The 23,856-nt window shown below is 35.3% G+C and overlaps 1 protein-coding gene across 1 annotated transcript in view; it reads left to right on the forward strand.

The window, feature by feature from the left end:
- Positions 1–23,856, forward strand: part of LOC129360130 (protocadherin-15-like) — a 151,921-nt gene that overhangs the window by 37,677 nt on the left and 90,388 nt on the right. The window contains exons 4-5 of the mRNA XM_055030243.1: positions 8,094–8,108; positions 10,941–11,006. Coding sequence (XP_054886218.1) covers positions 8,094–8,108; positions 10,941–11,006 — 81 coding nt within the window. The remainder of the gene's footprint in view (positions 1–8,093; positions 8,109–10,940; positions 11,007–23,856) is intronic.

Consider the following 23,856-nt stretch of genomic DNA (forward strand, 5'->3'; position numbering starts at 1 on the left):
AGTATACCCTGTGTCCTTCATTATCAGCCACCAATAATTTACATCATATCAGTTTCTCATGTCCACCTTTGTCTCTGAACCAATATCAATTTAACAGTTAAATTACAACGAAACATAGTTGGAGTCAGAGGAGTAATGAATCTTCTTTTTTCTCTAAGTAAAGACCCAGTTTAAAAATCATGAGTGACCCAGGCTGTCTCCGTAGCCTCATTATTAAAATTTAAACTATTTAGAGAGGTTATTTGAACTTTGAGAAGAACAATGCATAAATACTTCAAAGAAACTCACATTTTGCAAAAACTGGATAGGTTTTACCATTAGTTGCATTATGTAGGATTTAAGCAAGCTGGATGATGATTACATCCTGTATTCTCTTGAATAAATCCCTGAACTCTGTCACCAGAGCCGCATGACTGCATTCACACAACTGTCATTTATGCTACAGTACTGCCGCGATACAACAGATGACTAATGAACACTGTCTAAACTATGCATGTTGATTGTTTGTTCAGAAAATAGAAATATTAATATTCTTAATTTAATTGATACAGGACAAGTCTGATGCAATGTCAAAACATAAGGACAAAAAGTTGTCTGTTCATGCAGCAGAAGAGTGTTTGGCTTAAGAACAGTCTCCAGTCGTACATATCTTAAGTTTAAAGTTTTTCTTTAAATGGACCTCAGAGAACGGTCCATTCTGTGAGGTGTTATTTAGTTCATACCACTGCCTAAAAAGGGTATTACATGCTGCAAGAAATGGAGTATTGTGATTATTGACGTATTTTCACTGCAAAAATCATCCTAGTCATAGTAAAACAATTTTTATTTATTTATTTTTTTTACAATAGCTATCAAGTTTTCTAAGTTTGAAATTTTTGCTGATTTGTTTGAGCTTAAAACATGGAGAAATCTATAGGTATTTGCTAATGTAAACATGTTCACTGGCCCAGAAATTTAGGATAAATTAAACTCTTAATTGCTTTAGCACTTAAAGTTCTTCACTTCATAGAGGAGTGAATGACAAGTTACATCTTGGTCTAATTAATGCAAATTAAATATGCCCTTCTACTATTGCACTTTGCATCTCACAGTAACAAAACAAACATACAAAAAAAAAATACTTTAGGCTGTTGCTTGACCACCATTGTTAATCCCTCATTATCATACATGGGAGTTTATGGTAATCAAGTGAGTGCTAACAGCTAGTCGCATTAGTCTGGCCCAGGAGAGCATTTGCATCATTCTCTATGCTCTGAATGGTAATGCACAGCTTTTGGAGCTATATCTTGTGCTTTGCCAGCCTGCTGCTTTTATTTTAAATAAATGGTCCAAATACATGTCACTAAGCCATTTTTATGGATGCTATGAACCATCTTTAAGCTTTTTTTGTGGTATCAGGTCAAACCAAAGGGGCAGACCTAAATACCAAGCGTAACACTGCTGCAGTGCCTGAAACTGTTCATCAAATGCAATATTAGATTTCTATTTTTTGTGTCGGTAGTGTAAGGATTTTATAAATTGTGCTTTGACACATTGTGCATTTGTCCAGTATAGTTGTTTTTAAATTTGCTAAAGAAAAATTCCACTTGCAGTTTAAGATTTGTCCTTCATTTACAAAGTTACCATGTCAATTTCTGTCTGGTGACATGTTATTTTAGTTTCCTGTTGCTTGTTTGGCTTTGTTTTTAAAGGTCGGGTAGTTTGATTCCATCAAAAAAACAAATAAAATAAATAAAAATTTCAAACGCAATCTCCAACCTCAGAGCCAGTGCAAAACTCACTCTGATGTTGGAGAGCAAAAGACATATATTTTAGGGAGAGTGTGAAGTCTATTAGGCTCTGTGTCAAAAAAGCCATTGGGCTAAATTAAATGTGACAGGTACAGCTATCACAATGGAATTAGAGTATATAAGACAAACACAACATCTTACTTTGACTATAATAGGAATTTATTAAATATTCTATAATCAACTCATGCAAATATCATATTTAAAGCATTATCTTAAGGATGGTTAGACTGGAAATCTCATTCACATTAATTCTAATTTGAATTCAAATTAATTATAATTTGAATCTCATCAAGCATTGTTCTACTTCCCTTTTAACAGTGCATAAAACATGGCATGGCACTGACATACCTAAATCAAAATATCTAGAGTCTGACTTTAAAGCATTGTTCAACCTAACCTCAGTAGGATAGGCATGGAGGTGCATTTGAATAAATTATAATTTGATCAAGACCTATTTTACTGATTTTATTCAGAAGATGCAACTCATATACACTTATTACAGATAGTGATATAATTAACCGTATATTTAAATAATTTTATTGATTTATCTGATGACAACCTACAATGAAATTTCTCAGAAAGCATAAACATTACATAAGATACATTTAAATGCAGCTTTTCATACAGAAATAGTGTAGAAAAAGTGTCTATGTCCTGAACATGATATGCACTCTAGAAATTGTCAGGGCTCAGTTTGCTCCTTTAACGTCAGTGTGATGCAACATTGAGGAAGTTAGAATGTGGCTAAGCTGAGGTATAAGACATGTTTGGTTCCAGTAATAGTGGTATTGATACTTATTTCTTCAGGTGCCTGCTGGGAAATGAGATCAGTGATACCATAAAACTTGTCTGTCTGCAGAGAAAAGCATGAGGTGCTCAAAACGTTCCTGGTAGATGACTGGAAAATTGAGACTAGATGTTAAGCAATTGTGTGTCTCTTCCTGCAGACTCTATAACTTTATTATTCCACATAAAGATACTTCTGGTGCTGTATGTTGATCAAAAGTGGATTAACACAATAAACGCTACACTACTGTATCCCAAGTTCACCTCCATTTTCTGGAATAACCCTTACTTCATAGTTCTAACCAACCTTTTCTTTTTTTGTTTTATCTTTTGTTAAAAGCATATATTTTCAAACTTGTGACTAGCCAGCCAGTTTAGTAAGGCAATGACCTTTTGATGCTTTTCCTCATTGCTGATGGTGTCTGTAGCCATTTCATGAACAGCTTTCATCAATAGGCATAGTAAACAAACTTTTCAGTGACTTCTAAATTGTCTGTGATGAACCTGTGACAAAGACAAGTACACTCCACTTTGCTCTGTTGAGTTGGAAATGTCTTTGCCTTTTCTAAAATAACTTTTTCTCATTGCTAGATTAAACTAACATATTATTTGACAGTCAAGCCTTTGGTCTTTTTGTCAAACATGTGCAATTGTATCAGTGAATTACATGGCACATCTTTATTTAACATCTTAGAAAATTGTTTGTCAGTTACAAAATTGTCAAACTTTGTTTAGATAAAATAGAGAAATAGTGACTAGATCCAGAAAAATAATGATTTTCATCCAAATAGACAGGTAGAAATTATTAAGTATGAATAATTATTGAAAATATTTCTGACTGTTGAACTTTCCATAAACAATATTATATGCCTAAAGCATTTCTGCATATCTAAAGTAGTCAAAGGTGTTTATTAAAGCAGCAAAACACCTGAATCTGCCTCTTTATTCATGGGACCATGAAGTCCAGTGAATGGTGGACTCAAGAATGCAATGTTTACAAAGAAATCTAGCTACCTTCCACAATGTAAGCCTGGCTAATAAGTAACCTTTTTGAAAATTTATGTACCTCAGAGAGTGATGATGTAGTACTGCTAGAGTTTTGCTGCCTGGCCCAAATATTCAGATTTTTAAAATGTTTTTCCAATTTATTACACCAATACTGATACATTTTTGAAGAATGCATTTTTTCTAAGAGCAAATGTCATGCTCATTTTGTGATAATTGCTTTTGTGTGTAACTTTAATATTTTGTTGAGTTTTGCATGATTATAAATATATTGCTTGAGTCTTTCAGACACTATACACTGATTTATTTTTTTTATTTTTTCATAATGTTTAGCAATCCCCAGCAGTGGTGAGGTTTGCAGTAAAAGATTTTTCCAAGATTGACTGTTTGCCTTCCCATAGAGTATATATTGCACACTTGGTTTCCCTTGCATAGAAGGCAACCAGCTTGTATGTCATCTCTCACTAAGACATACACAGACAGGCTTGATTGATATGAACTCAATGGTGTTGTAAGGCCTGAAATAGGAGAGCTGTAGTCCCATCATGCTTCACACAAGTTGGATGCTTCTCACCTTTCGCACCATCGACTGTTAATGCGCAGCACAAGTGTATTTGTACAGCACCAGTGGGATAAAGAGCACAGTGAGGTTGGTCCTTGTTAGCGCTTGGTGGCTGCTTTCAGATGTGCTGGGGATTAAAAGGTGCAAGTGAGGCTAGATGAGGTCAAGTTGTCTCCAGTTGCTGCGGCACTGAATGAGACATGAGACGGCTTCTGTTTTATTTGCAGTTCAGAAAAACCTTCAAGTTAAAAAGTAGTATGCAGTCTAAGCTCGGAACATAATCAAGGTGAGCTTTTGTAGTTAGTCACAGACGTTACCTGTATTGAAACCTCAAATGTCAGCTTTTTCATATTACTACTTTTATCACCCAAAGGCAGATGGGTACTATGTACTTCCATAATTCTAAATTTTTTACTCCCATTTTACCATTCATCCATTCGTTTGTTTCCTTCATTCATTCATCTTATCCTATCAAACAATAAGTGGTTTCATCAGTCAGTGTATGATGGGCAGGGTGCATCTTGGTCAGATGACCACAAAATCTCCATGCAGAAAGTTGTAGCATCTTAACATAATGAGGAATTGAGGACTGAAGGACAAAAGGAAATGTGGAGAGGTAAATTTGTAGGTACACATATTGTTCTATACTCCTGATGTTTTTTTTTCTTTCTTTTTCACAATTATCCAACAGAAATCCAACTCCATTCCAGTCTCTATGCAAACCTTATTATAAACGATACAATGAAGAACGGAGAGGTGAAAAGATGAGAAAACATAAATTATAATGTTCCATTATGCCGAAAAGCATCTTAAATAGATAACATCACTTGTTGTTAACAGCTTTAAATATGTCAACCAGTGGGAATGTGAGCATCAGTTTTTGCTTTGTGTATGTATTCACATGCAGTGCTCTGATCATAGTATACGCCTGTTGTCACTGAAAATGGAGGTGCTATTCTTTATCTCTGCTTGGTTCTTCCTCTTTTCTTGGAACCTGATTCCTTAGATGTCTCTCCCCTACTGCCACGACTATCACTTAAAACCTACACACACTTTTGCACACATCCCAAACAGATCATATGATCCTCTAAAAAGATGTGAGTGCAAGAAACTTTTATGCCCTGTACACGCACATGCACATGCATGCTCTTTGGGTTCGCAAAGATTTTCTTCATATCAGACTTGCAGAGTTTTCTTTTTTCTTTTTTTTTTGCTTGTTTGTGACTCAGATTTCAAGGTGTGACCCACTTCCTCAATTCATCATGTTGCTATTATGGGAGGCTCCATTTCCTTAGCAAAGAGATGGATTTTCTAATTGCTCCAAAATTGTTGACTGAAAATTAACAGTGCACATGTCTTAAGGAGCTTTTGAAAATGGATATATACATATGGATAATAACTGCATGTCTCAAGTCATAGCAAATCTTTAGCACAACATCCTAACATAGAGTCATATGAAATTAAAATGTTTTCATAAATTTGTTTTAAATCTACAAATACAAATATTTCTTAAGGCTGTCGCATCCAAGACATTTCCTCTGAGCATTATATGCTTCTAAAACATGGCTCATGGGTATCCATATTTAATGAGAAAACTATCCTGTTATGCACCTACTAACAGGTGCACAGTTGCACAACTAAGGCCCGCAACAGAAGGTGGGTGTGAAATACTAGAGCGGTGGTTGTTGATGTGTTGTCCTGCCCATCTCTGATTACATGTAATCTAAGATGACCCAACTTGGTAACAAGCCTCACAAAGTTCAAAATGTTTGAAGGAGAAAGAGCATTTTAGGAAAAGAGAGACAATTTGCGGATAGTAACCATTACTTTATGAACAAAATGTGTGTTTCTTGATTGAATGTGTTAATGAATGTCTGCTGTAGAATCGATTTCAAACATAAGGAGATATTACTCCTTGCAATATCAAGATACCTGTTGACCAAATCTTTGAACTACTATCACACAGTTTCTTATCATGCCACATATGTTTGTGTATCTAAACATGTATTTGATTTTTGTCTGCTTCAACCTTGTTAATTATAATGAATATATGCATATTGTAAAAAAATGGTGTAATATGTACACTGGAATGCTAAACAGGTCATGATCCCTTTGGCATAATCCTAATTCTATTATCCGATAATTTTGAATTGGAAATTCTTCATACATAGTCTGAGGGCCCACAAAGGATCAAATAATTATTAGTAGAAATAATCTTAAAATAGGCTTCCCCACTGTACATATATATAAAAAAATAAATAAAAAAAAATTCCCTTCTCACCCACCGCGGGTGGTTCTTATCCTCTGAGCTCGGGTCCTCTACCAGAGGCCTGGGAGCTTGAGGGTCTGCAGTATCTTGGCTGTGCCAAGGACTGCACATTTCTGGACTGAGATGTCTGATGTTGTTCCTGGGCTCTGTTGTAGCCACTGCTCCAGTTTGGGGGTTACTGCCCCGAGGGCCCGATGACCACAGGCACCACTGTGGTCTTCACCTTCCAGGCCCTCTATATATATATATATATATATATATATATATATATATATATATATATATATATATATATATATATATATATATATATATATATATATATATATATATATATATATATATATATAGTTTTTACATTTTTGTTATATCTGTCAGTATATTTTGACAGATAATCTGTGAGAATATTAAGCTCATCTGCCTCGTCCCAGTCAATCATCCTTGGGTATGCACTCCTCACACCCTCCTCCTAAGCTACCTAAGGGTAAGTTGTTTTTTAGCCATTAGCACAGTGATGGCTTGAGCCACAGTATGCACTTGAGCGGGACTGACAGACTTAAGACCTTCCTCGTGGCCCTGAATGGTTGTTTCTGACCAGTTGTGATGGATTTTTGCAGATGGGCAGAGGAGGAGATGCATGTTTTCACAGATTGTTGGTCTCATATTATGAAGCTATGACATTGTAACGAATTAAACACGTTTTTTATTTTTTTTTAATCAAAGTTCCACACCAGAGTCTTAAGCATTTGACTTGCCAATGTGAGTTTTCATCAGTGCAGTGGGTGTTTGCACAGTGTAAGATTAAGTATTATTAATATTGGGTTTTTGCTGTAACATTTAGCTCCTGCATAAGTGTATCTATTTGTATGAAAATGTGTCATTAAGTAGGAGATGCTTAATACTAGGACTGGTTTTCTGTGCCTTTAACCTTATATCATAGGCTACACCAATATACCACAAATTCTTTGGACATGAGCATTGCAAGTTATCGAAGACATATTCCGCTCTACCACTTTATTCTGTTTTTTGTCTTTTGTCCCACATGTAGAAAACATCACATTTGGACACTCTCTCCAGTAAAGATTCAATCAACTCTTTATGCTGAATGGTGAAAGTGGCTTGTCCACCAGGACAGTCGGTCCTAATGTAGAGTAAATTAAACCAGTAATCACTGATGCATCTTGGGGGCCCTTATAGATTTAGCTTTCAAGCTATCATTTGGTATGAAAAATTAACAAACAAATAAGCAAGATAAAATATAGCACATTTTATCTTGATATTGCAGCACAGTGTGAAGGTAACCACCTTCTTCCAATATATGTGGCTTCTACCACAGTGGGGTGTTTTAAGAGAGACATCATTCATATATGTGACAGGACTTTATCGTTCACAAACTACTAAGATAAGTGCTGTGACAGCATCTTAAAAGCTACCATTGTTGGATTGCTTAGTATTTTTCTTCTAAAATCTCAATCCCTGTTTAACATTTTCTCCCCTTATAACATGTCTTCTTCTCTTTTCTTTAATATTGCTGTATTCTTGCAAGGACTATTTCTCTTTTTTTCCTAACTTCAGAGCTGTTTCTTAAATGTTTTATGTTTTTTTTTTATTATTATTTTATTTTCCTTTTTTCCTTCCTGCTCTCCTTCCCTCTGGCTAAACTGTGCTCTGACTCCTTCAGACTGGCAGTATGAGGGTAAGAGGGCAAGATTCTTTTGTCTGTTTTCCCTTTGTTTTATTAACTTCAGTATTTTGCTGTTTTCTTCTTGCATTCCCCCTGTTTATATATAATGACATGTCCCACCCCCTTCACTGCCCCATCTGGTGCCGTTTGTCAAGCTGCCAATACCTGTGTCCCGTGTACTCATACCATCTCGCTGTTGTGACCTCCATCTGCAAAGCTTTTCTCCCTCTTGTTCTGTTCACAATGTTGTCTTGTGCTTTTCACCGGCCTTTGTCTAGTAGTCCGAGTTGTACAGTCAGTTACTCTTGATGATACAGCCACAGGACTTATTGATTGCACTTGCTCTGTGTAACAGGAAGATGCTCAAACAGTTCTTCGAGGTGTGCAGTGTGAATCATGAGCTGTTATGCATGTTATATGACACTTTAAAATGACTTGATAACAATACTACATCACTTTAACATATAACAAATATATTTTTACTTGAATTTGGAAGTTATCTCGCTCTTAATACTCAAATGCTAATTCAGTACAATTTTTATGGACGACAGTTGTATTTGTTTAACCCTTATGAAATAGAAATCTGACCACTACATGTGGAGAAAACAAAAACAGATGCCCATTTACAATCTAAGTTATAAAATCTCCCTTGTTAATGATCAGATTATTGTTTTGTGGGAAACTGTGTATAAACACCTATTAAATTGCCTTCACTGTCTGTAGTATCCTAAAATAAACAAACTGCTTACAATTCTTATAACTCTGTGAATCTCCAAATGCTGTTACATTCCTTAGAAATACATCTGTCTGTGTTCTTGTTATATGTTTAATATTAACAAGATGATTCTTGTTTGTACAAGTGGTGCTTATTGCAAATCTCAAAATGGGCAGACGGAAAATATATACATTTGAAAATTACCCAGTGCCGAGTTCCAGGCTGGTGCTCCACATGATTTATTAAAATCCATGCCGTTTACATTCTTTAACACACTGTGACCTTTCATTGCAGCATACACTACATGCTGACAGTTTGAGATGCTTCAGTTTCTTCACTCTCACAGATATTTTAACCCTGTGTGGAGCTTCTGTGAGATAGCTGTAATATGCTTCTCCGAAACAGGTTTAGCTCAGTTTAAAAAGCTACCGTGGTGTTCTGGCAGCATGTCACCTAAAGTAGGCCTACTTATAGATTTATCCTTTGATTATAAAGATTCTGTATATTTGTTTTGACACACACTCAGCTAGCTCCCGCTGATAGTGTTTACAACCACAGCTTGTAAACACTATCAGTTTTGATACTAATCTTTCACAATGTTGTTTTTATTACCTTATAGGGTGATTCTAGGTAATTATTTGCAAATAGGACTTAAAAAACCCCTCTATTTTTAGATTGATAAAGTTTGATATGTTGATTTTAAGATTCAGTAAGCAGAGCTCTCTCTGGTGCACATTTGGCATCAGTAAATAATACAGTGGGCACAGCTGGTCACATGATACAGACAGGGAATCTTGGAGTGTCTCGGTTACTGTTGTCAGTGACTTTTAAAAAATTGAAAAGGCCATAGAGCGACTTCTGAGCAGGAAACCAAGGTGTAATCATTAATATCATGCCCAAGAACAATAATTCAGATATAAAAGTCCCTTATAAAATAGGCCATGATTTTTAAAACAAATCTTACCAGCTGTACCTTTTGCAGGTATCACAGGAGTTGAGTTTGTCAGGGACTACCAGTACAGCTGGTTTAAAAATCATAGGGATTAGTTTGGGGCAGCGCTAAAAGTACATCAGTGCATTTTCCGATTATCTGAACTGATCTAAACTGTGGGTTGATCATCACAACTCCACTATATTTGATAACATTTTGTTACCAAACTTTTGATAAAATATCTTCAAAAATATATATTTTTGTAATCCAGAAAGGTGTATTTGTTTCATAGCTAGACAAAATACACCTAATTGGTAGTACTGTTGCCTTGCAGCAATGAGGTCCTAGGTTCCAATCCATGCCTGTGATCTTTCTGTGTGACATTTGCATGTACTCACTATGCATGTGTGGGCTCTCTTGGTACACTGGCTTCCTCCCACAGTTCAAGCACATGACTGTTAGATTAATTTCTCTCTCTAAATTGTCCTTAGGTGTGAGTATGAGTGTGTTCGTGCTTGTTTGTCCTGTATCTCTCTGTCTTGCCCCATGATGGACTTGTACCCCATCCAAGGTTTGCCCCACCTCTCCCCCAGGCATCCCTGCAACTCTGCAAGGATAAGCAGGTGTAGAGAATGTGTGGATAGATGTCGCATTGATAAATTTATTATAACATATAAACTGAAAGGGCACTTCATTACTCAGCTGTACATCAAATATTCTCAATATATGTTCTAGTATATTGTATGTTCTTATATTTGAAAATGAGCTATCTTATCAAAGTGCACAATAACTGTGCTCCTAGTAAAGCTGTGGGCAAAAGTCTTAAAATATATAGTTCTTATAGACACTTGGCAACTCCAAAATGTCTCTCTCTGCTGCTCTCTTTCACTGACTGTCTCCTTACTGTGTGAGGTGGCATAATAAACCTAACGGTTCATTCACCCTTAGTTTATTCCAGTTTGAAGAATACCTAGGAACAATTTGAATCAGTCTTTTTAGCAAAAAAACTTCCCTAACTTATAGCTAATTAAGGTACTAAACACTCTGATCAACTTAAAAAGAATAATTGTGGCAATTGTGCCGTCATCACACATCATATTAAAATTTAGATTTTACTGGAATGTTTCTTGTGCAAAAAAAAAGAGGGTTGAGTTTTATGTGTGTCTTCTGATATTTCTATTTCTTCTTCTGTATTCAGAGTGTAAGCTCTCTCGGCCGGGCCCTCCTGCAACCATAGTGACCATTGATGAGGAGAGTCCCAATGGTATGTATTTATCCACTGATAATTCACACATATTTCTTTTTATTCATAGTTTATCAGATTATAGTAACTGCTGCACTCAAGTGGAGTGTGGTGCACTCTGTGAAATTGTTTCTGCGCTACATGGAATGTTGTTCGCCTAATGTAATGCATATTTATACATGTTGTAACCAATCAACTCTGCAGGATGAATGACTGCACTGGCTTATAGGTGAGGGCCCTTCTTTGAGGGATGTTTATTCAGACACTGACATGTACCTGTGCTCTCCTTTTAGGCTGAAAATACATAGGTTCTAATTCCACTAGATTCACTTACCAGGGAAACTGAGTTTGTATTTATATCCAAAGACATACAGATGGTGTTTGGCACATCGCAATGTTTTAGGGCTCCAGTAATGAGTTGTCTGCTCCCTCTGCAGATTGTACTTACTGTGGTGTACCTGTGCTACTTCAGTACAGGAGGCAATGAAGCGCACTTCAGACATGCAGCACTTGAGTGGGTCAGATGAAACTCGTCCTTTTTAGTTTTTTTTTTCCCTTCCCTTCCTTCATCTTCTTTCAGGTATTTCCATCACCTGCACCTACTTTTTGCCTGCTTCTGATTCTTCTCATCTTTATTTTCCTCACTCAGAGTTGTTTCTCCCTTTTTCTCTTTGGGCTTCAAGTGTTTACCATCAACAATTTAGGGAGCAGTAGGTGTGCACTTGCAGACATGTCCTGTGGAGAGGAAGGGGAATGAGGACTTCTACTTGGGGAGGAGTTATATGTTCGCTGGGGGGATAAGAAATGATTTCCCTCTAAATGGAGCAGGTGTGTGTTTGTGCCACTCAATTCTCCCTGCAGATACTAGTACAGCAGGTTAACAGAGCTTAATGATCAGCTCTTAGTAAAGATGGCAACCGCAGCTTACAGGCAGAATAGTTTCTGCAGATGTTCAGCTTACCTGCTGTACTGTTGTTGTGAGAGCCTCTCTGTCTGGAGACAAAATTACACACATATGCTTTATCTATTTTATTTTTTATTATTATTATTATTATCATTACAAGAATTCATATCAATCCACCCAATAGTTATTGCAGTAACTCAGTGCTCTTTGAGGCGCAGCTCCTCCTTCCCCCTCTGTGACTACAGCTGTGATTTTTGTATTTTGATCGATCACTAAGGGAATTCACTGGATGGAGGTAGCCAAGTCTGAATCTGACTGCCTCTCACCCCACATGTTCTAGTGCTTTCTGAGAGGGATTTGCACTAATCTTTTTCATAAAGCTCTCATTTACCTGGGATGTGGGTCTCCTCTGGCTCCACCATGGTTTGTTTATCTCTTTGTAATGAAACGTACCTCCGCTTGCCCTCCCAGTACGGGAATGTATAAAGAGGCAACCTCCCTTTATTGACCAAAGCAATAATGCTATGTAATGCGTTGTGCCTTTGTTTTGTTCTGTCATATACCTTAAGTTCTTATGTTACATTATGACTTTGAGTTGTAAAGCTCATAAATATGGTTGACTTAATTCTCCAAGATAGAAGAGAAAGACTTACTGTTAAGCATGTGCAGGTGCATCTCAAGAAATTGGAGTACATTGAATTTATTTTATCAAGTGAATTTATAACTTCAAACAAGATGATCCTCTACAGCCTTTGGCACCTATGCTAATCAATAGAATATAATCTTGAAAACATGAGGATGAAGTACAACAATTAGCAATTAGCAAAAAGGTTTGTGATCTTGGTGGACAAACCAAGGTATTTTTTTTTCTACATTTCCAACCAGGTTGTAAGTGGCCAAAAGGAAATGTCATATTTGAAAAAAGAAAAATGGTTAATAGAAAATTAAACATATTACATAAGATGAATAAAATAAATAATTTTATTTATTTTATTACACTGTTTGCCAACAGAAATAATGTATATGTGCTTGTGCTTCAGACTTGTTTGGGTTCATTTTGCTTTAACTTCCACGTCGATACAGAACTGTTGAATGGGGTTTACTTTACATTTACCTGTAGGTTGTGGTTATTTCTGCTGCTTGTTAACCTTTTTTTTTTAGCACATTTTTGCTTCCAGTTAGTTTCCTATTGACACCTTCATGAGAACTCTTATCAATAGACATGTCCTTTTTACTTTTTGTCTGACCCTTTTGTGATCATGGCTGGATGCTGGACAATGTCAAGGATTTGGTTGATTTTTGCACTTATGTTGTATATTAACTAAATGTTATGTTTTCATTACCCGAGTCATTAAAACTAACAAAAAAACAAATCATATCTCTGTTATTAATGAATCTATATTAATTGAACTTTTTTTTATTTATAGACACAAATTCAGTTGCAATTTACTGAAATACATCTGTACAGGGATAATCTTGTAGTAGCCAGGAGAATTGGCATGTACTCATAACTTATCTATTTTGCAGACACAAATATGTATTTTATACCATAATAACAGCTTTGACACAGACAAAATAATAAGGAACAAATGAGCAAAGCTGATGATTACCAACTTACAGGCACTGCTTTTTCTTGTAGCACCAACATGACCCATCTCAGCATAAGTGATTATGCTGTGTTCAGGTATTTATGATCAGCTGTGGCTTGCAACCAAAAACACATTTTACAATGTTACAACATTTCATTTTAACAACAGTCAAAAGTGTTTCTTTTTTTATTGTGCAATATTGGATAGCCTAAAAAAGCAAGGTAAAGCCATTAAGCTAAAAAAACAACAACAAAAACAGAAATATTTGGCATATCTAACAGCAGCCTTCAGTCAACCCATCGGAATATGTACGTGGTTCTTATGACAGTATGTTGATTAGTAATGGACACTCAATGCATCCTTGTGGTTTGGTAACACTGTGTGATCTGAGCTCAGTGACAGCAGAGGCCAGGGCTTAGCAATCCTTACAATTCCAAGAACCATTTTTTCTCTCAGTAAGATACATTTATTTGAAGTTACACGAAGCTTACTTTTACAGCTTCGTGTGGCTTCCAACATGAAGCTGTTATAAAAATGTTGCTTATCAAACTTCCTGCTATTTAAAAAGAATAAGATTACCCCTCAACTTTTTGTGACTGTGTCATTTTATGGTTAATGAAATGTTTTTGTTTACAGCTGTGTATATTAATATTTTTTTTTACCCTGAACTAAATACATGAAAAAAAAAAGGATAAAAGGTTCCAAATGTGAAGTTTTCTGGATAACATGACAACAGTTTTGACATAGACAAAATAAAAAAATTCTTCTTTATTTTAGGGGTTAACATATTGTAAGTCATAAGACTTTGTTGATTGAAAGTAGCGCAATTGTGCTTCTTTTACAAAAATGCTATCAAGATTAAGTAGATTGCCACCAAGAGAGTCATTTGTATTGTTTGCATAAATTATATTTGCATGTTCCATCAAAATGCCTTGGAAATACTGCTGAAGCGAGCATTATATTTTAAAATATTGTCATTATTTTTGACCAAAGTTATGAAGTCGTATATCTTCTGAATAAATATTCACATTTTTACTCTAAACATCAAAACATACATTTGGGTTTAAAGCAAAAAAAGTCAACAAAGTGTTGGGTTTGGTGTTCATGAAAATTCAGTACTTGTGTCACTAATCTTTATTAGCAGCTATGTATTTGTTAATTGTCTGGACAGAGATATGTTTGACCATGTTAAGGGAATGGCTCTACCTTTAGAGATCGAAAACAAATACATTATTTTTTTTTATTTCAACTTGCTTTTTTTTTTTTTTCATTCTGGAAAGTTTTCACTTTAGAAAAAGCAAAACCATAACGGCACCTCAAGTCGGTTGCTCAAATCAACCGTAACATGTTTAATTTATCTTAACGGTACATCTGCAGACTCACTGACAGGTGCCATACACCTCATATGAAGTCTCACTCCCTTCAGGAGTTGGGATAAAAAGAATAGCATTTGTATATTCTCCTTTGGTGTCTTAAAGCATTTAATTGGATTCAGAAGGTTTTTTTTTTATCTCATTGTGCTGTAGGAGTTGCATATATATGGAGTGAGAGGGGAAAAATAAAGAGGGTGGGTGTATATCATTTTATTGACAGAGAGCTTGTTAGGGGAGCAAAGGGAAATCATTGTGACCATAAATTAGAATGCTGAGTTCTTGGTTTTATCTTGTCAGGGTAAATTTAAGATTTATACCAAGTGTTGTGTAAAGCATACACACATCCTCCTAGTCCTTTTCAAATTGTCCAGCACCAGTTAACATAAAATCAGAACTATGCCTACGCAATGGGCTTCAGTAAAAAGAAGGTTGATATTTGTATTGAGTATGCTTCCAAGGTAGAACCTCTTTTAAAAAATACTAATATTCAAGTTAGTCTGATGAGAAAAGAATATTCAGTGTCAATAATTGATGGAGTTGTTGTTGTTTATTTATTTATTTATTTATTTTTTTATCGCTGTTGAAAAGTCCATGTAACAGATTCACGTTTACTAATGCAATGACTTGCATCATCTGCCATCCATCCACCCATCAATCTGTCCATCCATGTCCTGGATCTCCTTCTGGATCTCCTCCTGGTGCAACTGCATTTACAACGTAATGGTAGCATTTTGAATTTCACTTCGAAGCAAGTGACATCCTTCATCAATACTTAGTTATTCATCAGCTTTAAAAGCTGCAGTAAATAACTTTCATAAAAAATATTGTTTTTACATATTTGTTGAAACTGTCAACATGTTGTGAATGAATGAATGAATGGTAGATGGACAATCTGAAAAAACTGAGCTCCTCTGCCGTCTCCCATTCTAACTAGAAATAACCAATCAGAGCCAGGAGGAGAGTCTCGACACTGCCAATCACCCTCTGTGTGGCAGTGATGATTATGAACCTTGATTAGCAAAGTTAGAGCTAAGGTTGTGAAAAAATCTTGATACATTGTTAGCATGGTGTCATTAAATGAGCTCTTTTATAATGAACCAACCAAAACTGCCAGCATACGTTTGTAGATGCACTTTAAAAAGATTTACGTGAGTTACTATCTCAAGGTTCTCTACAACAAGAGGGTAAACTGCATATAAACCTGTGGTAGTTGATGAGATTGGCAAGACGCAGGGTTTATATATGCGCTTTGTTCATTATTATCCGATTAACCCATAAAGACTTACAATGCCCTCTAAACATATGTTGCATTCTGTAGCGGGGATAATATGTCTAAAACTCACTCCGAGAATATCAAATGCTCTTTCTTCTTGTGAGTCTAGTAGAACGCTATAAACTATTATTATTGTCAAAACGTGCCAATGTCATTCAAGTAAGAGAGATATGTTCTGATCTTTATTTGTCTCGAAATGGCTTAAAGTAAATAGCTACTCAAAGGAAAACCTCAAAATATCTACAATCAGAACAAAAACTAAAACTTAAACAAATGGACGACAAGCCTGTTCAAGGACATAGATTTATGTTGCCACCACACATAGTGCGTAATACATGCAGGGGATAAATACAGCACTAAGTTATCTGAACTAATTTATGTTGCTTTGCAGTGAAGGACTTCAAATTGTTTGGAAGTGACCACATAACTCTTTCCAAGGCTGATATCCAGCAAAAAGTTGCTTTGCAGCTGATGGCATTTTTATTAAGTTCTTATGCATAAAACTGTCGACTTAGCAGGCGGTCAACTTTATTTTTCCATGACTGTAGATGCACCTGTACTGAGATGAGTCTGGGTCCTATTCAGAGAGAGAATATCCCACAGATAAATCATTGATCATTAAAATGTATATTTCTGATACCTATACAGTAAGTCATACTGCCTGGACTGCAGGCCTGTCTGATTTAGCTTGTTTATATTCAACTGTGGATTCATTGAGTTAAAGACTGATGTGTCACTAGGAGTTTGCTCTAATATATGGATTTTACATTTCAAAATACTGTTCTGCAGATGTTTGATTGAAATTGAAACAATTTCTTAGTGGTCTTTGGTCTGTTTTAAACAAAGCTCTTATGAATCTAGATTTTGCCGGCTTATTGGGTGCAAGTTGGATTGGTGTATCCCTGCTTCTTGTGAATTGGAGACAAAAGCCAAAAGATTGGTTTATTGCTCAGTTTGATATAACGAGAGAGTACATACCTACAACAATACATTTTTTAATCTAAAAAACACAGAACTTACCATAATCACTATAACTTATATCTCTGCATGTTTTAAATAGGATTCCATGAAGTGTTGGGGCTGTTTCTTTCTCTGGATGTAAACAGCATGTTTTACATCTTAATGTGCATTTACAGGCAGCAATTACAATATATTGTGGAGATCAACTGAGAACATAATTACCTCTGTTCATGTTGTAAATCACTTATTGTTTATCCTCATTATCCCTTTAAAACAGGCCGTTCATGTGTTACAATGCACTGCATTATTATCTGCATGAGAATACTTGGATTATTTGGGTGTATAAATAATGCAAAAAAAAAGCGGCCTTTGAGATGTAAATCTTATCTGTCTCAAAATGCTTAATCTGATTTAATATGTTTATGTGTGATCAAGGAATCAGAAAATCACAATATGCTACAAAAATGGTCTGTGCGATGCTCACTGGGCAATATTGTTGTTCTCTTAGCATATTTCTCTTGTATCACTGGCAGGAGACGGCAATGGATTTTTTATGAGTGCTGTCAGTGTGAGCTCACCACCCTCACTATCCTATTCAGCTGGTTTTTCCCAGAATATAGTAGGACTGTCATGTTAGATTAATAGTGTCATAATAGCATATGCTTTTTTTTTATTCACGTCTCTCTTAGGGAATCCTGGTTTTGTTTTACTGCAGTCTCCCTTTCCTTGTACGTGAAGAGACTGCAGAGCAGAAAGATGGCTCAGACTTTCTTTACGCTGCAGTGTCACAGACCGACTGAAAAACTGAAATCCTTTCTCACTCAGCTTTTAACCTTGAAAGAAGAATGGGAAAAACAAGCTAATATCCTCTAAACATACAGTTTTTTGGATTTTTGATTTACTGCTGATTTGTTGTAGAAATGCTAAATTCTCAATGAATTCCTGTATTGTGTGTGAAATTCAGAAATCGTTTGTATTTCAAAATAATTTTTTTTTAGTTTACTGGCATTCCAATGCTAATCAAAACACATTTAATTGTATTAGTTTATAGAAATCTCAACTTGCTTAGTTCTGGTTCTCTCAAGTTCTGAGGCCCGTTTTGTACTTAACATGCAACTCAGAAATGTAATTTGGTCCTACACTGTTTAATGTTTTATAGACCAATTACAATATTTTTAAATGTATTATCCGATACACATGGATCCACTATAGTTATTTAGGGACTGGCGTGATATCATCCATTTTTATGGTGTTTGTTTGGAATCTAAAGAGTCTGGCTGAAATTTATATAATTCTTTTCGACACAGGTTGCATGACTTGATTCAGGGTCAACTGGACCAGTCCTGATTAATCTGTCAGTCGTTGTCAAATGCTTCCTTCACAAAAATCTATACATTGCCTAAATACCTAATGCTGTTCAAGGGCTAATGATGCTTATCTCCAGTGGAGAGTAGGGTTTGGTAGGGATATGTCTTTCAAACCAGATAACATACAAACCAAATATATATATTTGCTCTCAATTTAATTGTCATTGTGGTGAGATATTTCTGAAGGTTTTAGGTGTATTGTAAAAATACTTAAAAGTTTGTGGCATTACACAAAGCTCAAAGAAGTTGATTTTACATGACAACCTCTTTAAAACATGAGTGATGTAATTTTACTTTGACCTTTGTCTGCATGTACAGAACAAACATGTACAGTGGTCTTAAAAGTTGTGCCGCTGAGAGTGAGAGTGAAAACTCTTTCCCATATCAGTGGTATTGAAGATGTACTGTAGTAGTTCTAGTGTACATTAGCTTTCAACTATGCTGTGTCAAAAATGTCATGAAACTTGATTAAGTAAATCAGTATGTGCGACAATTGGAAATCAAGCATGTAGTCTTGTCAAATTTACCAACAGATGGTATAACCACCATCTTATAGTGATTCAATTGCAGGTACAAATGGCGGTGATTCATAAATAGGAATCATTCATAGAATGCTGGTTGGTGGTTCACTGGTGTGGGTCTTATTGTTGTGTGCATCCATGTTTCTTCATCTCTGTGTTCTCCCTTTTTTTAATCTAGTTACAAATGAGGGTGGAATGAATATAAAAGGCACAGGCAGGTGATCCTTCTGTTCGTGAGTGAGGGTTTTCCACAAAGCAGATTACACTTGTTGTGGTTAAGGTCGTAAATTAGATTCTGCATGCACAGCAGTAACCCCGTTGCCACAAAATCAGTGTTTTATAACCGATTCACTCCCCACCCTCCCATGGTATCTATTGCCATATATCCGGATTAAGTCTGAAATACTCATAAGTACATCATGACACTGTGTCACCTAAGCTCAAAGAGAGTGATCGTTTGGATATTTGAGCACAAGCAGCAGTGCTATTTCTTACGTCTTCATAAAGCTTGCTTTGTTCAACAAGTTTCCATTAGTGTCTTAGCAATATTAAGGATATTTTAAATTAAGCTGTGCCGTTTTTCCTCTATGAGCAAGCTGTGTTTTTGAATTCCTTGTATTATTACTCTTATTTTATAACTGAAAATATACTGCCACTCTATTGGAAAAAAAAAAATCATTTTGTCCACACTGAACCGTTAATCTTTTGTCAGATACTTTATAGGAGTTACAGACTGGAAATTAATTGAGCCAGATCTTTGAAAGCCAATTCTTTTTTTTTTTGCAATAAAAATGAAATGGCATTTCTTTGCTGTGTTGTAGTTTTGCTATTCACTATTATTTTGTCACATTACAACCACAAACCTGCACATATTCCATTGGAATGTAATGTGAAAGACAAGTGGTATTGTGGAGTGGAAAGAAAATGATTCACAACATTTCATACAATTAAAAAAAACTGAAAAGTGTGGTGTGCAAAAGTATACAGTCCCTCTGAGGCTATCCTTTGTGTAATCACATTTTGCTGCAATTACAGTTGCAAGTCCTTTGATGTGTGTCTCTTCAGCAATGACGTTTTGTAACTTACACTCCTTGAATGATGTCTGCTATTCAAATTAGGCCACAACATGCCTTTCTGTATTAAAATTAGTGATGATACATGCTTAAAGAAATGCCAAATTAATAAGTGTTATTAATTAATCATGACTATTCATATTTATTTTCATCAAACATCAATTTGACACAATAAGTACATGTTTAATCCCAATAAATGTAGAATAATTATGAAATAAACATCCATAAGAAGACACCACTTGAATGAAACATCAATTTCTGCCTTGATTTTGTTAAATTTGGATTGGTATGTTTTTTTTTTTTCTCCACATGCTATGGTTCACTGAACTACAGTTTCAGATGAGGTTATATGCAATGCTTCTGAAGGCTCATAAACCAGCAGCTTTACACTTTGCACTCTCCTAAATCAGCACCTATGTCTGGAAAAACTGAAAAAAGGGAAAGTTATTTGACAGAATAGGATTTTCATCATTTAGTTCTATATTGAGAAGTATTCAGGCTCTCTTTGTATCACAGCGTTTTAGTCATTTTACACCATCTACACTTGGTGTATTTTATGGAGCGCTATCAGTTAGTCTCAATCAAAGCCAGTAACAAAAAGGGGAAGAACCAGTAGAGTAACATTTTGAGATGACCTTCACCTTTGAGGTTCTAAGAGGTAGGCCTCTATTTTAACAATCAGAGGGGACTTTTATTCACCAAAGCAGACTTCAATGTACTTCCACCCTTGTTACCAGCATTGTTTAATCACATAACCCATTTATTTAATGCTCCTCGCTTGCTCCTCTCCATTGTCAAACTATGTGAGCACTACTAGTCTGCAGATCATTATGTACTTCATTTACTTGCAATTGGACATTTAATATTTACTAATTAAAATACACAAATGCACGTAGATTTGCATTCCACAGTGTGTTTAAATGCATATTTTTTTAACATGTCATTTTGTCTGTGATTAAATAATCAATATCAGCATTTTAAAAAACCCAATTTAAAAAATAAAATAAGTAAATACTTGGAAAGTATGACTGTATGTGCAATGAATATAAATTGTGTCCAAAAAGTAAAGAGATTTTTGCTTGGTCAGTTTCACTTTTTTTCTATCTAAGCTTTTTAGCATTATATGTGGTGCTGTTGGGAGACCTGTTTATTTCCCCTTACACTAAAAACACATCCCTGAGATGAGCAGCAGAGTTGAATCTGTGACTTGCCTAATCCTCTCTGCCAATGCCTTACAGCTTTTGGTGAAAGTAGTTTGCTGGTGTGTGATAGATTCTCCCTCACAGAAAAGCAAGACCTGTTAATGTTGAAGGCAGACTATATGCAGTAAGATATCGAGATCAAATTCTCCATCTAGTTCCAATCTTTTATTTTCACAGTCTGACTAAATTTAACCGGATTTCCAACAGTAAAAGACTTGATGGCGAGGAGCATTTTTGTCTAAAAACAATAAATAACTAAACACTTTTTATCTTGAGATTTTACCATAACTTTGGCAGTTTATATTCATATTTTTATAGATACATATTTTATTTTTGATTTAAAATATTCATAAACACTGTTTTGACATATTTCTGATTATCTACGTCATACATACAGTTGCTATATCTTCAAATATTGCTGACTGACAGCTTCATGATCAGTACTGGAAAACTGAAATAGGTATGCAATTACATGTGATAAGATGGCAAATGGTAAGATGGCAAAAATATTCCATTTTTCCTCATTTGGTTAAACAGAATTCAAATTTCCTATTTTAATATTGCTTCCAAGTCCCTTGACAGCTGGTGCAAGTTTGTATTGTTAGTGTTTGTTTGAGTGCATGCCTGAGGAACAGCAGTCAAACATGACTTAGAGAAAGGGAACTTAATTAAATATGTCTTAAGTGAAATTAAATAATTAAACACAAACTTTTCTGAGTCATTTGCCCTCTCGACTGACAAACTTACATTTCCACCTGCGGGTCGAACACATATTTTCCAAGTATGTCATGTGTACTCCTTTAATTTATTCTTTCTCTTATTCATTTTAGTTTTATTGGATTCTTTATATAGTGAAGCAAGACTTTCATTGACATTACCTTATATTGTTTAATGTACAGGTATTTGATTTTCTTTCCTGTTTTTTCTTTTCTTTTTCTCTTCTTTCATATTTTTTATAACTGTTTAATTTTAGAGTTATTGAACAATATTCCTAATGATATGTGTCTGATTACTGGCAAACTGAGAAAAAAACACATTTGGTGTTCTTCCTTGTGACACAGTGACCCCTTTATGTATTTGATTTAAACCTCTTTTAAACAAACCTCTATCTTATATATTTTTTTTCTTACAATAATTTTTTCATTACTCTGAGACTGAAAGTGCTTCTCCATTTTTTTTCTGGTGCATGTAATGGGTGGATGCTGCAAATAATAATATTTGGATAGATGAAGGCCATCTGTGTTGTCTTTGTGGGTTGCAGTCTCTGTGAAATCCAAATCAGAGAATTTCTCTAACTATTAAAGGAACTGCCTGGGTCTCAGGCAACTAATAGACTTTTACTTATTTACAAGTAAAAACAAAGAGGCAGGTAGGACAGAGCCATGTTTGTCCAAGTCTTTGTCCGGGAAGGACTTGGACGAGGACAACAGAGATGGGATGTAGCCAAAATTGCGGTAGTATTGCTTGTCAAAGCAGGTAAACTGTTGTTCCATTAACTTGAGAAATAAGAGTTTATCTCCCTTCCTTTGTAATAGCAGCCTTCTAATTTACAACCTAAGACTTTGGGAGAAAAAAAATTAGTTTTCCTCTTAAGCTACTGAGGTAGTCTTATTTATGTAAAGCTGCATTTTAGATTAATGAACTTGCAACATGGGGTGCTTTTGACTTTTAAATTAAATTTTCAGAAGAACCATTTTTCAGATACAGTTGAGTCCAAGTGATAAAGATAATTACTGGTTCTTGCAATCACAACATGCAGAGATGCATCAAATCTTGACAACTTGAAACAAGGAGCTCTGTCATTAATAAAAGCATAAAAATGCAGTCGTGGGATTTTAAATTATAATGCGGGAGAGTCCATCACACCACCATCTGTGCTCCTTCTTGAAGTTCTGAGTCAGAGTGACTAATGACTTGATGCTTTATGAAATTATGAAGCACAAGATGTGAAAGTCTGCAATTATAAAAACACATTGAAAACAACAGCATCCTCTGTTTTACAGGCGGTAGATTAATTCAGCCTGTGGGGACTTCATTTGTGTTTTTTATATTTTTTTTTTTAAGGTTCAGATTGTAAGTTTAGATATCATTTTAGATCTTAGTGCATATATTCAAGTGTTTGTTTTTACAAATAGCAAATCAGCCAATCATATGGTAGTAACTCACTATATTTAAGCATTTTAGTATGGGGGATGTGACTTGATGATGATCAAACTGAGCTAGAGCATGTTCAAAATAATTACTAAACTGATTTTGAATGTGGTGTCATTGCTGGCGTTAGCTGGGTGGGCTAAATATTCCAAGAACTGCTGATCTACTGTGATTCTCATGCACAACCATCTCTGGGAATGTTTGTAAAAGTATGCAGAATATTATCATTGAGCTCACAAAAACTTGAACTGTAAAAGATTACCACAAATTGAATTTTTACAGTGTTATCTTGTCCCGTAGGTCAATTTTATTTATTTTCAGATGATAGTGTCAGAATTTGGGATAGAAGCATTAACATGCTCTGAATTGAATTTTCATTTTATGCTGTTTTAGCCTTTTCCCTGGCACATCTTGTGCCATTTAGTACCACTTTTTTAAACACCGTAGCCTGAGTGTTA

The sequence above is a fragment of the Poeciliopsis prolifica genome, unplaced genomic scaffold, assembly GCF_027474105.1.
Source record: "Poeciliopsis prolifica strain line A6 unplaced genomic scaffold, Auburn_PproV2 SCAFFOLD005, whole genome shotgun sequence".
NCBI classification, from domain to species: domain Eukaryota; kingdom Metazoa; phylum Chordata; class Actinopteri; order Cyprinodontiformes; family Poeciliidae; genus Poeciliopsis; species Poeciliopsis prolifica.